At 33.8% G+C, this 15,992-nt stretch overlaps 2 protein-coding genes and 1 long non-coding RNA gene across 4 annotated transcripts in view; all 3 read left to right on the top strand.

The window, feature by feature from the left end:
- Positions 1-3,329, top strand: part of LOC124438459 (serine/threonine-protein kinase/endoribonuclease IRE1-like) — a 30,785-nt gene extending 27,456 nt beyond the window's left edge. The window contains exons 3-6 of the mRNA XM_046988620.1: positions 69-162; positions 268-1,184; positions 1,584-2,296; positions 2,658-3,329. Coding sequence (XP_046844576.1) covers positions 476-1,184; positions 1,584-2,296; positions 2,658-3,266 — 2,031 coding nt within the window. The 5' untranslated portion in view covers positions 69-162; positions 268-475 and the 3' untranslated portion in view covers positions 3,267-3,329. The remainder of the gene's footprint in view (positions 1-68; positions 163-267; positions 1,185-1,583; positions 2,297-2,657) is intronic.
- A 1,935-nt stretch (positions 3,330-5,264) lies between these two features.
- LOC124438486 lies at positions 5,265-8,588 on the top strand. Its single transcript, XR_006946113.1, has 3 exons — positions 5,265-5,340; positions 5,897-5,972; positions 7,896-8,588. It is a non-coding gene; the product is annotated as an uncharacterized LOC124438486 (long non-coding RNA).
- Positions 8,589-12,252: 3,664 nt separating this feature from the next.
- On the top strand, positions 12,253-14,177 carry LOC124438476. Of its 2 annotated transcripts, none has more exons than XR_006946106.1 (4): positions 12,253-12,610; positions 12,750-12,890; positions 13,549-13,630; positions 13,738-14,177. XR_006946106.1 is itself a non-coding variant. In XM_046988639.1 (4 exons), the coding sequence occupies exons 1-4, from the start codon at positions 12,535-12,537 to the stop codon at positions 13,949-13,951; spliced, it is 477 nt and encodes a 158-aa protein (XP_046844595.1). In that variant the 5' UTR covers positions 12,281-12,534; the 3' UTR covers positions 13,952-14,177. The 2 variants fall into 2 exon arrangements, 1 of the variants encoding a protein (XP_046844595.1); XM_046988639.1 differs by having other exon boundaries at positions 12,281-12,610; positions 12,750-12,854.
- The last annotated feature ends 1,815 nt before the right edge of the window (positions 14,178-15,992 follow it).

The following is a 15,992-nucleotide window of genomic DNA, read 5'->3' on the forward strand; positions in this document are numbered from 1 at the left end:
TTCATGCACTTGTTTTTTATTTTTTGTCCAGTGCATGGTCGAGATTTAGTATATGTTTTTTTCCGTAGAAGAAGCTCCCAGTCCCAACACGAGTGACTTTAAAAATACGTTTTTAACCAAAGGTTGCAAAATTAAAGATTGTGTGCATGAAAAATTGAAAAGGTAATGATTTCTTATCATATTTAGTATAATTTTGATTCATTTGGCTTGACAAGTCGCCATCATGCTGATTTTTTGTCGAACACCATGACGTTTTCCCATTTACAGTTTTTCTTGGCTTTGTGGCAAATATGGCATAGCCTATCCGAACGATGACATGCCTTATCTTCATTTGTACCTCGAAGTGGACAATAAAATGACAGGGATTAATTAGAAAGCAGAAATCAATAAGGTTTTTGATGGCAATGCTTTAGAATACATTGAATTACGTTTTGTCGACTCATCAGACGAAAAAATAATTCGACCACTATCCAACATGGTTCACTCAAAGCGCGATGATGAGCCTAATGAAGAATCCCGTGGCACGTTGACTCTGTTCAGCTGTAAAGATGGAAAACATTACGCGTTGACTTGTCTTCATGTTGGATATGGAAAAGTTCCGAAAGGTGCCGATCAATTCTTTTACATTCGAGACAAAATTGAAAATGATAAATTGGCATTTGAGAAATTTCTACTAAAAAATAAGTACTCTTATACTCATGAAAACAGCATAAAAATACCTCTTGGTGAGCTATTTCATTACTCATTTGATCTTGAAACCGACATCACGGCAATCTTAATTGATGACAAAGAAAATGAATTTACTGCGGCTGAAATAGAGATGCCCAGCTCTCTTGTTACTGTGTATGATAATTTGTCATCAAAGGCAAATGAAAAAGTTTATAAAGTTGGCGACGAGTCGGGCTTGAACGAAATCGCTGACCTCAGTCGTAGCGTTTTTGACAACAACAAGAAAAAAGTGTTTCGTGATGTAGTGGCAGTAAAGAGTGATAACGAATTCCTCCGGCCTGGAGATTCTGGTTGCCTGGTGTATTATTATGATGAGAACAACAAAAAGATACCATTTGCGTATGGAGTTGCTGCAGTGACCAAGAAAAACGAGACGTATTATGTTTGCATGAGATTGGAAGATGGTTTGAAAAATTTGGGACTTCTCGAAAATGTCTCCTTCAAAGACTTTTCAGGTGGTACTAAATGATTACTCTTTGTCATGAAGAACATATATATGCATCATTTAAAACCTATGTACTCATTTAACTTATGTTCATTTTTATATTATTTTTACAGGCATTAATTTGTTTAGAATTTATTCATTAATTTAACATTTGCGCAATTTTTTTGCGAATGTTCCTACTGTAGCTAAGAGCTTGTTTTAGAAATGTCCTTATCTTCAACAGGATTTCCGTCGCTACATATCATGAAAACGGGATAAGCAAAAGAATTTTGTTACCAAACATTTGCTGCCCAAACATTTCTATGTTTTTCAACGCTAAATACAAACAATAATTTATAAACTTATAAATTAATTTTATGAATTTATCAGTCCTTTTTTAATCTTTCCTGATTTGTACTTCTCCTTTAAGTTCATGAATTGTTGCGTCAACCATGGAAATGTTTTGATAAATCAATAATGCATCAGGAAAAGTTTAAAAATATGGAGGAATATGGACGCAAACATCCAGAAAAAGTTACACTGCTCAGTGAATTGCGTGTAATCTTCAAGAAGGAGTTTTTGCTTGGCAAGGGAAGTGATGGAACCCGTGTTTACCTTGCCCTGGGAAATAATGGTTATGGAAAAGCAGTAAAGCGAATACATAAAGATAGCGGCAAAGACTTTGCAAATCGAGAAAAAGAAATTTTGAATGAGTTGAATGCAAAGCGCTCAAATTGTGTTGTGAATTTTTGGGATTTAGAAGAGAACCTTGACGAAGAATATTTGTACATGATAATGGATTTGTGTGAAGAATCGTTAGAGAGATTTGTGAAATCTTCTTCTTTGCAAGATCTTCAAAAAGTCGTTCCTAAAGTTCTTATTCAGATCTTAAATGGTCTAGTTCACCTTCACAGCGGTGAGCGTCCTATTCTTCATCGGGATTTGAGACCCTCGAACGTTCTTCGAGATGTACAAGGAAATTTTTTAATCGCTGACTTTGGTATAAATCATATGTTATCTGATGTAACTTCGACACATCAAAGCAGACAGAGAGGAGCTAAATATTGGATAGCTCCAGAGTCATATGACGCATCATATGATAGAATTTATAAAGTTCGTTACAAAAGAGAGTCTGACATTATGGTAAGTTCTTGAAGTAGAACTAGAGGTCCAACTACAACTCAATGTTGTGTTTGCATTTGAATGTTGTGTTTGGCAGTTATAATGATTTTAAATAAAATTTTTCTTTACCTCCATTGTTCAGTCATATAGTAGCGAAATACAAACTGCACTGTATATAATATAAAAATTAGTATATGTATGATAATGAATTTATTGTTGTTATTGCCTTATTGGTTTTACGATTGTATGTCTCTCATTTAGATTGCTCTAAAAAATTATGGCTACGACTCTTAATTGGAGAACATTATTCTGATTTTTTTGGCCTAAACTTGTATTTTTTGCAACTAACAAACAAATTAACTCCATTTTTTATTGAAAATAGAATGCCGGAATGGTGGCTTATTATGTTGCAACAAAGGGGAAACATCCTTTTGGAGCTGAACGGTTTTTACTGGACAACTTATTAAATGGAAACGCAGTTGGCTTGGACCAAATCAAGGATGCCACGCTCAAAGACCTTTTATCGTGGATGCTACAGCTAAAACCGGAAGACAGACCATTGGCCAACGAAGCGTTAAAACACCCTTATCTACAAAGCGATAAGGAGAATTTCGATTTTCTGTGTGATGTTGGGAATGAACCAGAAATAAAGACATCATCTCCACATTCTCTTCCCTCAAATCTTCGTGAGCAGTTGAATCTTTCAATAAATTGGATGGACCGTATCGATCCTGAATTCTTTAATCATTTCAATAAAGTATCCGACTCTACATGGTTAGGTTGCCTAAGATTTTTACGAAACGTTCGCCAGCATTGGCATGATAAACCTCGTCCACAACTGTCATCATGTGTTAAAGATGGAAACTATCAAGAGTATTTTCTTCAACTTTTTGAGGAACTGCCTTATCTAGTTCACAGAGCCATAAGATTGAGTAACTGGAAGGCAAGACCTGATCTAGAGAAACATTTTCCAAGTAAGACACAGAAATGAGTTTTCATTTTTGATGGCCAAGCTATAAATTAGGGGTCCGTGACACTATATTTGTTATTTTCACTCAAGTTCTCCTCTTCATTTATTGTACTTAATGCATGTACGTTTTGAATTCTGTATATTGCCGTTGCAAAAATTTTTTAGACAGTGAACATCATGTAAAACTTGAAGAAGGCAAGGGAAAGAAAAGCGAAGCTGTTATTGATTACCCTGATCTTAACGGTAAATAGCTATGTAACAACAAACTAATGCTGTGTACGTGTCACTTTTCTTAAATATTCTACCAAAAACCGTAATCTCTTCACTTGTATCTGGTGCATCATTTTCTAACTTTGTGCGACTGAAAATAACGGTTCAAGCATGTGTGATAGTACTAGCAATAGTCAAAAATCTTTAGACGACATTAACGATTTGTCCGATATCCAAAGATAGTGACGAGTACCTACGAATCATGGTGATTCAGAGACTTTGGCATAATTTTATCGTATGGTAAAAAGAAACTTATAGCTTATTATGTTGTCAAACTTGTAAAGAACACATATGCAATACTAAATATTGCGTATTCTTTGCTTTAAGTCAGCAAATGCTTTCACGTCGTATACATTAATGCTGAAATTGCGAAAAATGCTTGCTTAGAAAAAGAAGAGAGTTTTCGATTAGAGTTATTAATCTTTTTAGCTGCTCATTTCACGTATTTTATTTTCTTTGCATTATTTATCCTAAGTGTAAATGGTCAGATCAAATGACGAAAGGAAAAACAAGAACATTATCGTTTTCAATTTAAAGCTAAAATGTGCCACATCAATGAAGTCTTTTTATTGTCTGCAAAAGAGGTTTATGGGAAAGCAATTGGCAAGAAGGAAATCAATGATACCACAATTCAAGATCCTCTTTTATATATGTTTTAATTTGAGCATCTTAAGCAAGTTAGATTAAGTAACCAAGTTGGATATTACATGGCCAGATTGCTATGAATTTTCATTGGATTTTGCAATGTTATATAATAACTATTTCGTTTGTCTTCAAACGATCTAAAACTGAAGGCGAATGAAATTTAAATTTGATTTCCATACATCATGTTTCTTATGTAAAATATACAATAAATTTAACATGTGTAATTTAGTAACACATAGCATTTCTTCAAGTATAACAATGTATAACAATACATATAACTATATATAACAATATAATATGGATGTCATGTCTGTGCTCAAAATCCGTTGTATTTTAGCGTTATATAAGTCTTTCGTATGAGCTCCTAGCGTGAGTTCAATGTACTAGAACGCTATTTAGTTTATATACGTCACTACAGTACCACTGCAAAGGGTAAAAGATTGATACGCATAAAAAGAACAACTTATTGAATTGGGGAAATTGGTTATATTTTAATAAAATGACACTTTTATGTGAAGTTGTGACCATTTCCTAGTATTTCCTTTGTTGCAGCTTTGAAATTGTTAAAAGAAAATTTTTGTACGTTGAGGTTAATGATGACGAAGTCAGAGTTGAATTTTTGTTGAATTTTTGTTTATTCAGGCTTATAGTTGTGTTGCATTTTTCTTGAGACTAAAGGTGGTATGTTTTAAGCCACAAGCTTGCATTTATGAATTTCAGTCTTTTAAATACTTAGCCAAATCTGTCTCTTTCAGTCATTTGTCACTTGTTAGGTCGAGATTCCACATTCTCGGTTAATTTCCATTGATTCTATTATTGTAGTGTGTATCATTGGCGTGTATGGAACTTCAAAGTATGAATACTGCCGAAAGACTCTAGCTTATTAATTGCCTTCATGCATGTTTCGTTATTTTAATTGAATTCTTGTTCATTTTACCTTTAAATACGATAACATTGTATTAGTGGCAGCTCTAGAAATTTCTTTCTGAATTGAAGATTAAATTCCTGAGAACGCGAAACGGGGTCGGCGGCCATATTTTTGCGCAAATCATTCGTAAATCGTCATCCTATGAATATTTATCCAGGGAGTAAGTTGTCGTATAGTCAGTGGTATAGTTAAGTTAGTATTCTGTGCATTCTCTGTGACGATGGTGTTAGTATCAGAGTTGTAAATTGACATGTAAGTAAACCTTTTCATAAGTATTACTTTTGGGAAGTCTTGGTTTTATCTTTTATCAATCGTTCGGTTTGTCGTTTGTTTGTGAACTATTTTGCGTTATTTCTATCAGAGATAGGTGTTGTGAACATTATTGTAAATAAAGAAACAACTTATTAGTTTCGAGCCGCTTAAGTTTGTGTTCTCTTCTATGTGGTAAAAATAACTAGAATATATCGACCTCTATAAAAGCATGAGTTCACGACTGTAAGAAGTATTCAAGATTGTAAAATAGATAATGACATAGATAAATACTTGACATGTGTGTAAATAAAAAATACATGAATCAATAAAGTAGATAGAGTTCGTAAAACGCTGTAAGCGCTGCATGTGTGAAAATAAAATGGATAAGGGTCACTTGCTTGACAAATTAGCTGTCATTGATATATTATAATTTTGCCAAAAACACCCAAATTGTTTTTTCCCGAAAGTAAAAGCTAACGAGAATAAATGCACAAATATGAAGCTTATAAACATAACTAACCATGCATGAAACGTTAACTCTTATGTTGCATTGTAGCTTCCTCGTGAACATGGATCACAAAGCTCTTGGAATGAAGAAAAACCATTATGAAAGAATTAGATTGTAAGAAAAAGTAAGCTTTGGTTTTATTAAGTATATATAGTGAATGTAATTTGCATTGGGAATGCAGGCCATATAAATTAGTTCTTAGTCATGCCACTTGTGCAAAGCAAAGGACTTGCTGTTTGAATTTAGATTCCCCACATTGTTCTTATGTCTTGTGAATGTTGTAAAACTTATTTAAAGACATATTTATCAGTACTCAATCTCTCCGGTGTGATCTACAATCAAATAGAATTATGTTCTTCATTTCTTTGCCAGGTTAAGACATTGTCAAAATAAAAACTTCTTGTGTTAACTGTATATAGATTGGGTTAGGTTCATAATATAAATCCTAAGAGATTTGACTTGTCTCTAATCCCTGTGGGCTTGGGAGCTCTACAGGTAGAGCGACAGACTAGTATCCCGAAGGTGTGAGTTCAAATCTCGTCCAAGTCACATGTTTTTCATGTTCATATAAAAACCGTGTTAAGATTTATATTATGTATAGATTGGGTTTGGTTCATAATAGATATCATAGCATTTTAAATCTTTACATTTTATACAAAAAATCAGTTTGGGGCTCTACAGATATAACATGAAAACTTTGTCAGGTTTATCTACTGGCATGAAAGCAAAGCTGTTATTTTGATCTGATGACATTTTGAAAAGAATCAAATGCTTCATAATCAAAATAGAAGAATTGCATACATGTGAAATCTATAGCTATGTGTGAATAAGTTGTGATATTTTGTTTATACTGAAAATAAGATTAAAAATGCAACCAAAATTTGAAATGCTAAAGCTAGCACAAAAGAAATGAGTAATCAAATTTAATGCACCTTGTTGTATAACTTTATGCACTAAAATATGTGACAAGCAAAGTTAAAAATAAAAATAATTTGTATACTTTAGTCAAATATGTTTATGGCAAGTTTTGATAAATTTGATTGTTGTATAGTATATTGTGAAATATAACAAACTGTTCAAATAAAGTGCAATTGGTATGAAAATCTGGTTTTGATGTCCCCCAAATGGATGGTATCATATCGGCCATCCACAATGTCAGGCTATGGTTACGTAGCAGAGGCGTAGCCAGCTCGATAACTGGAGGGCAATATTCATTTATAATCTGTATTAAATTCCTTTGAAATCCATTGTTTTCTTGAGATTACAACATACATATATCAGTATTGGCTCCCCAATTATTGATGAAGCAGTCTACGCCACTGCTACGCAGCAGATAAAGCAATGGTAGAAACCACGAGTATCACGTGTGTAATCGAGGTGTAATCCCATATGTAATTCTCATCTGCCATACTACATGCTGGGACTGCACGCTCATCCCAAATGCATTTTGTAAGCTAAAAAATCAAATTTCCAGCTGTAAGATTTAAGTCCGTTGGCGAAAGGCGTGAAAAAAATATAAATTTGTTTTGTTGTACGTAAACGGATAAAAACAAAACGTGTTTGCGACTTAAACAGCAATTTATATTGTGTTTATTATGTCAAAACTTTAGAATCCTCTTTAGAGCATTGTTATGTTTTCACATGTCATCTACTTAATATGAAATTCTCAAATATAGTGAGGGCCAAGTCATTGGTGATGGGGAGGGTTTGGTGCTGTAAACCTTGAGTAATTTTGTGCTATTATTAATGAATATAACTAACGTTAAATCTCTAAACAAACAACACCAAAAAAATGTGTCTTGCTACGTCAATGACATGTTAGGAAATACTTCAAAGGATTTTTCTTGAACTTTAATAATGTCTACACATGATACCAACTTAAGTCTCCCATCATGTGTGTGTGTGTGTGTGTAGGAGATGTAAGTTATCGAGTGAAGTAAGTATTCAAAATTCCAAATGAAAGTTTTCGTTTACTTTGTGATGAATGAATATTCGTATGCTTTGGAAGTAGAGACTCTAACGACAAAGTTGATTTTTTTGTCCTTAGTTAAATATGGAATGACTTTAACATTTGGCCACTACAACTGACGCAACAAAGAAGAATCTTCTGTTGACTTGTAGCTAACAGTAGATTCCATACATGGGTAATTGCTGCTGTCCAAAACCTGACACCTCCGTTGGCGAGGAACCGTTCTTGAAAGAGGGGAATTGTGGTATGATCTGTTCTTAACAGTTCCTCCAAACAGGCCCTGCGCACAAAAATTAATAATTGGAATAGCAATTTAATCACCCAGACTCAAAATATGGACTGTGTAGCACAACCTATCAAAATTTCAAGTAATTTGGTGCACGCTCTGGCAAACTCAATGTCTTCAAAACTTGCATTATTTCGAGTTTGTGCATTTCAAACAAAGTTTGTTCTATCATATCAAGTTCAATTTATGCATTAGCGGGAAATTGCATAAATTACAATATGAAATTATCAACTCCAATTCTCAAAAGTGTATTTGTTGTATAAAGCAAGGTATGAAATGCAAAAACGCAAAAATCCATGTTTTCAGCGCGTGCGCCAAAAGTTTGAGATTACGATAGAGCTTTTTTTTATTTGATCATTTTTTTCGAACGGTCTGTTTTGAAGGATTTTTAACAATGTAAAAAATCTTGCATTTTCCGAATTTTAAGTGCCTGCCATGTCAAAGAACGTTAAAATACTTAAAATTAGTAAAGGTTTTTGGTTATTTAGCGTGCGTCTACTTTTCGAGAACTTTTTTCCTGGAGTCAATCATTTTCTATACACCTTGTATTTTAACTATAGATTTATTGCTAGCACTTGAAATTCATCATTGAAAATTTACATAAAGCCTGTTTTTTACGTCGCATTTTACACGAGTCGATTGCATACAAAACTAATGAGGAATTTTATCTCAATTTCTTTTGTTTTAATTGCATTCGACGCATGTAAAATGCGACGTATAAAACAGGTTGTTTGTCACAGAAATGTTTAGTGTGAAATAAGCTTTCTTTGTTAACGCACATGCATATTTTCGACAAAATAACTTTAATTTTTTCGCAAAAGTTGGTCTTAGTCGTAAAAATTCTACCTGAATTTGCCTGTTTAAAAGCTTGATTGCCCTAATCTGAAGACAGGATGCATTGTATTCCATTGTATCAGTTATCAGCAATATGCTTCACTCTTGCTAGCATTGTTCGTTTTAACGAGTGGTTTATGATATATTGGTTGTTAATAAGTTGTTTTGACGATTTGCATGTTGCTATTCGAATTTTCAATTTGGAAACTTGTGCTACTTTAGGGCCCATTCACACTAACACTTTAAATCAATTCGAAATCGATTAGAGTCCGTACGAGAGCTAATGTGAACACTTACAAGTGATGCGAAAACGAATTCGATCAGAATTAATTTCGGCCACCTCAAAAGGTGGTCTTAGAGTCTCGAATCGGATTAGTCCGCATGATAATGTGAACATGCAACACGAATAGAATCAGATCAATCTTGATTAATCACATGTTTTTAGATTAAAGTAAATGGTTTGAACCCGGGAGTATCGTTACATGTTTGTAAATGCAGATCGTCCAGGTTGGTATAGTCCTGAGAAGGACTGTTTTTGTTGTTGTTGAGTGACGTTTCGACAACCTTAGCGGTAGTCATCTTCAGAGTCAAACGAGGAGTAAACGTCAGGTTAGCCGTATTTGTTATCTGGTTCTTACGTCATTGTATTATGTGTACAGGAAATGTGTATTGTCATTGTGAATTAGTGTGAAGTGAAATATTTTTATTTTTAGTTGTGATGTGTGATTTAGGTGTGATGTTTTTAGTTGTAATGTGTGGGTGTCAATTGTGTATTGTCATTGTGAAATAGTGTGAAGTGTCATGTTTTTAGTTTATCGTTTGTTTGTATTGTGAATAAGTCCTTTGTAAAGTGCCGGTAATTGCTGTGATCTGTTCAGGGGGGTTTGTTCCAAGTTGGTATACCAACTTTCTAATGTAAGCCGTTGTCTATAGTCAGTACTGTAAGTAATGAATTTTGCCGAGTCCCGGTCAATGTTGTGCTTTGTGATTCGGTGATGTTCGGCAATGTGATTAGTTTTGTCTTGTTTCTTAGTAGCTCGTTTGTGTTCAGTAAGTCTTATGTTTAAGTTCTTGCCAGTTTCCCCGATATAGGAGGGGTGGCAGTCGGAGCAGTTTATTTTGTAAACTGCACCTTGTCGTTCGTTGGGTTGTTCTTTGTCCTTTATGTTCGTTAGTACTTGTCCCAACGTTGTGATTGGTTTATGTGCTACACGTATGTTGTATGGTCGTAAGATACGCGAGATAGTCTCAGACGTACCTTTGATGTAAGGTATCGTTGCTGTTGTCACTGAGTTGTTAGTTTCGTTGGGTTCGTTGAGTTTGTAGGTGTTGCGTTTGATAAAGTCAGAGTTATAGTTGTTTTTGTCAAAAACACGTTTGAGATAGTTGTTTTCGTTGTGTAGAGCGTCCGGTGAATCACATATGATTTTTGCACGTCTTGTTAATGTTCTGATTGTGGTGGCTTTGTGTGATGTAGGGTTGTAAGATGATTGGTCTAGTAGTCGGTCAGTATGTGTTGGCTTGCGATAAACTGTTGTTCGTAGTTTTTGATTGTTATGTTTTACCAAACAGTCGAGAAAAGGAAGAGGTCCGTTTTCTTCGACATCTTTGGTAAATTGTATGTGGCTGTTCTGTTTGTTGATGTGAGTATGAAAGTCATTAATGTCATCTGCATGTAGTGCTGTGATTTTGTCATCTACGTGGCGATGTTTTTAGCTTAGTAACCAGGCTTTTCGTGCGAGCACACATATCACAGGTATCGTTTTTGCTGTGTTTGCTTGCAGCAATATTTTACAGTTATAAGCAAATATGTGAAAATAGTTCTAAAGATAGCAAATACCATAGTGAATGGTAAAAGTAATATAATAAGTTGATAGTTCTTAAATGAACTGTTTTAAGTAAAGAGCACTAGGACCAGTAGTTGCTAATATTTTCGTAGGCTATTATGAGTGTAAGATGTTTGCCTCGTCTGGGCCTCTGGAAGTGCTGTGGTACAAACGTTACGTTGACGACACCTTTTCCCTTTTTCGTAACGACAAAAATCGCCAATTATTTTTTACATAAACTCTGTTCTCTTCACCCTTCTTTAAATTATACGTCTGAACAGCAATCAAATTGTCAGTTAGCGTTTTTGGATGTTCTTGTCCATAAACGGTCAATTCCTTACAAGCATTCATCGCAAGGCAACTTTTACGGGTTTGTACACATGCTTTGACGCTTTTTCTTCACACAGAGAAAAGATTTCTTTAGTAAAGTGTTTAATAAAGCGAACGCTTAGACTGTCCTCAGAGGAGTTCATTTAGAATCATTTAAGAAATGCCCTTCATTCTTTCAGTTACGCGTCATGGAGGCTGTTTTAATTAAGTTAACCAATCCGTCCTCTGCCGACAAAAGGATTATGTTTTTAATTTATCTCTGTTTTGAGTATCATCTCCCCTTTTTGAGATGACGTACACTCTTTCTTGGCATTATAAATATCGAGAAATTGTAAATTTTCATTTAGCAGACGTTGTCATCTGAGGAGTAGTCTGCCGAAATGCATCGTGTCGTTTTGCTATCTTTAGAACTATTTTCAGATTTGTCACCACGACAAAGTCTCTATTTTATTATTTAAGCAAATGTGTCGAAACGCGGAGAAACCTGGTCTTATGAAGAAGTGATGGTACTTATTTCTATTTGGGGGTCTGAAGAAATACAAAAGAGACGAAGTACTACGCACAAAAATGCAGATATTTACAAAAAAATATCATTTCGACATTTCTTTTGTTGGTGATTTTATTTTCAAAAGAAATCAGCAGGGCTGAATGTTTGAATATTACCCACCACCTTCCCCAATTAGCGCTCTAGTTTCGCCTCTGGATGCATTATACCAATAATACTTTACCTGAACTGAATGCTTTAATGAGTGATTTATAAAATGGTTGTAATTAAGTTGATGTGCTTTCAATTACTATCCAAATCATTTGGGCAATGGCGGAGTTAATCCATTTTCTTGTTTTGATAATCTTTAAAAGTAATATTTTTACTCCAATTTCAGAATTGCAGAAGAAATGCGTTGATGAATCAACTAAACATAAGCAATTGTTTTTAAAAATGATTAAATATGGACAAGATCCCAAAGTCAAGGTTGAACATATGAGTGATGTGCGTGTAATTTTCTCCGGAGAATTTTCATCGGCAAACGAAGTGATGGAACTCGTGTTTATCTTGGACTGGGATAAGATGACTATGGAAAAGCAGTGAAACGAATACTTCGTGATATCTGAATTGGGCTTACACAACAAGAAAAGAAAATTTTCAAAGACATCATCGAAAAAAATCGAATGATGTTGTGAATTATTTTTACTTAGATAAAGACATTTCATCAGAATATGTTTATTTAATACTTGACCTGTGTGAAGAATCGCTGGAGGATTTTGTGCAATCGGAATCAAATAGTTTGGCTTATCTTCAAAAATCGCTTCCCAAAGTTCTCAGACAAATTTTAAAAGGTTTAGCTCATCTTCACAGCGACCCATATCCTATTCTCATCTGGATTTAAAGCCTTCTAATGTTTTCCGAGACGCGCAGGGCAAATGTTTAATAGCTGACTTTGGTATGAGTCGAATTTTGAAGAATGAATCTAACACATTAAAAATATCCAGAACTGATCCACGGAAGACAAGAGCCAACGGTATATTTATTACATTAACTAGAAATTTGATGTTGTTGAAAAGTATGATAGATATGGGAAAAGTCATTATTAGACGTTAAACTTTTATAGTATTTATTGACCAAGTAAGATTTGTTTTCTTCTATTTTATTACCTAAAGAGGAGAAAGTAAATGTAGAGAAACATGAAGAATTCCAAGAAAACAAATTGGAAATAGCAAAAACCCAGCAGAAACAACCAGAAGATTTACCACAGCGACCAGAAAGTTAGCAACACTTAAAGCCAAATGAACTAATTGAAGGTATTTTGTTTGAAAATAGTTTAACAGACCTTCATTTTTACCTGATGACCTCTTTACTGCAATATAATAGGGTAGCTGTCAGTCTAAAAGACATATAGAAGTATATCAATGACCATTTGTTAATTTGTTTTGGGGAAAATGAAAAATAAACGTTTCATTTGCCACAGATATTTTTTATTCTAAAACTTTCTTTTGTCATTGATGGTTAAATACTTTAAATTAGCTTATTAAATGATCGTATCCACGGTAAAAATTTGATATAATTGTTTATCGTACCTGTTGTTTAAGAGCAAATAGGAATTTTTTGTCGTGACGCCTCAGAAGAAACCATTGAGGCCGAAACCAGTAACTCTGCAAAGGGTATTTTATGTTTATGTTACGTGCAAAAAATCTGTAAATGCCATTTTTATACCATGTCGAAAACGTGATAAAACACTCTAATCTTGCGAATAAGATTAATATGACCTGATTAACGTCATAGCGTATAAAAGCGTCTAGCGTATCACGACCAAAACCAGAAATCCAGAACAAAGTAATTTATGATCCCATGTATATGATTAGTCAATTTTTAGTCTTATTTATGTCTTATCGCATGGAGGTTTCATCGTGGTTAATGTTGGTGCACGAAAGTTATCAATTATATTTTTATGATATTTAGAAGCAAATCATGACGACAACTTCCATAAACTTCTAGACGAAAGTAAGAATATTCAAGCTGACGTTCACGAGGCTCTCCTAAGGTAATTTTTCTTTCATGGGATATCGATTATGTATGTTGACCTGTGCATGTCGGAACATTACGAAAAATAGTTTTTAGACATTATGTAGTTGTCGTTTCTTGTTTAAGTTGTTCGTGGCTTAGTAGGAAGTATGGAATAGCTCGCCCAAACAAGAAGATGCCGTTTCTTCATTTGTATGTCACAAGCACAATTGATTTTGAGAAAGAAAATTCGGAGGCTGCTATAAAAAATGAGATCGATGAAAAGTTAAAATGGAAAGCATCGCAATACATCGAATTACGATCTAAACCATTGAAAGAAGCAAAGTTTCGAATGCTGTAAAAGCGAAAACTTCATTTATTTACTTTCCACTGTAGATTTTTAAACAGCTAGATTTGATGAGTGAGTCAAAACATATGGATATTAGATACTGCACGTTTCTATTCCTTTACATTGTCATGTAGTTACTCTTACTATAAAAACATTTACTAAGTATTTGCCATTCAACATGACTAATTTCAGTACTTTGCCGTCATGTATTTATAAATAAATATTTGTTTGGTTTGCACTTATTTAATTTAATCCATTAAAAAGCAAAAATTCCTGAAGTATGTAGTTATGCATTAATTATGAGTATGTAGCTCTTGCTCCGAAAAAAACAAAAACAAGCTTTAAAGCTACCACATGTAGCAAGCGACAACGTTTCGTATATGACGATCTTGTTTTTTTTTTGCAAGTGAAATAATGTGAAATAATTTTACACGTTCTTCAACAAATTTACTCTCGCCCAATACTTGTTCTTCAATTAGCAGACCCGGTGTTTTCACCTAAAGATTATAACCAAGTATGCAACTCTCACAACGTGGAGTACTGCATAACACTTAGGTTTCTGGCTTGTTACTTGTCAGATGATTATATACGTTGTGGTGATGGAAGTCTGTGGACCAATAACTGTATGACTTAGATAAGATATTTGTGCTAAGCTCTTACGTGAATTGTTTATTAAAGGTCTGTTGCAACAAACTTTCTCACATTACATCTGTGTTTGAGATGTGAACATGTAGTAAGATCTAGTTCGGTATTTTGCTCAAGAGTTTTGGCTTATTTTTGACTTGATATATTGATATAGCACACTATCATTTGATTTGTTACTATATTATCTCTCTATGCAGTCTCCAAAGATAAAGTTTCGAATGCAACTTTTTGGTGCTAGAACTCAAATTTATTTTCGAAATGCAGTTATTGTTTGACGTGTTATTCCATCAGCTCATCCTGGGGACTCCTGATGACTCCCTGAGGACTCCCGACAACATTTCCCTTGAAAAACTTCCCATGACATCAGTCATAGTTATTTTTATTGGAACTAACTTTTACATTGTCTTTTTAATTCTCTAAAAATTAACAATATAAAAGTCTAAATTGAGTGCCATTGTAAAAGATTGGTCATTTATATAAACAAGATCAATCATGTTTCCCCAGTCCTTATGCAGTCCTAAATGGCTGTCGTGTAGTAACAGTTATTTTAAAAACATTTACGAGGTACTAACTCCTTATTGATGATGTAATAATCCAATAATTATGAACATATGATACTTTTACTTAGTAAAGAACTAACCATATAACATAAATTAAAACCTTACATATCTGACATCCTGTTTTTTTGCTCTAAGAGACACGAGAATATTTAAAACAGTCGTCCATTTTCGTTCGTGAAGAATTTTGATGCTATGTACATTTAGCGTTTAAATTATTTTTAATTCATTTTGTTTGTCTATTTCATAATTATAAATAAACCTTGCATGATTTTTGGTTTTTTGTTTAATCATTGGTCAGCAAACACGTTTTAACGATACATGAACTATACAGAATAACTTTTTTCTTGTTTGTTTTTATTAACTTTTCGTTAGCAATATGATTTAGTTTTTCCGACAGTAAATACTATGTTATTCAACGTATGAAAGTTATTCAATAAATCAACTCTTGCAGCATGGCACAACACTGGTGAGTGTCTTACATGAAAATAACAGAAATATTGATAAATCTTCTAATTCGAATTGCTTCTTAAAAATTTATGTTCAACTTAATTTCAACTCTCGGCCATTACAGAAACACTTTGATTCCTGGCTTTTCATATGTTACACAATAATTATACATGATTATTACATTATGTTTCTAAATGCAAATTGTCCAGGTTGGCATAGTCCTGAGAATTAAGGACTGTTTTTGTTGTTGTTGACTGACGCTTCTACAACCTTAGCGGTAGTAATTTTCAGAGTCAAAATGGCATTTTGACTATACCAACCTGGACGGTCTGCATTTACAAACATGTAACGATACTCCCGGGTTCAAACCATTCTCTTTATTATTACATCACTGAGGTCTG

This window comes from Xenia sp. Carnegie-2017, unplaced genomic scaffold (genome assembly GCF_021976095.1).
Source record: "Xenia sp. Carnegie-2017 unplaced genomic scaffold, XeniaSp_v1 HiC_scaffold_19, whole genome shotgun sequence".
Classification (NCBI taxonomy): Eukaryota; Metazoa; Cnidaria; class Anthozoa; order Malacalcyonacea; family Xeniidae; genus Xenia; species Xenia sp. Carnegie-2017.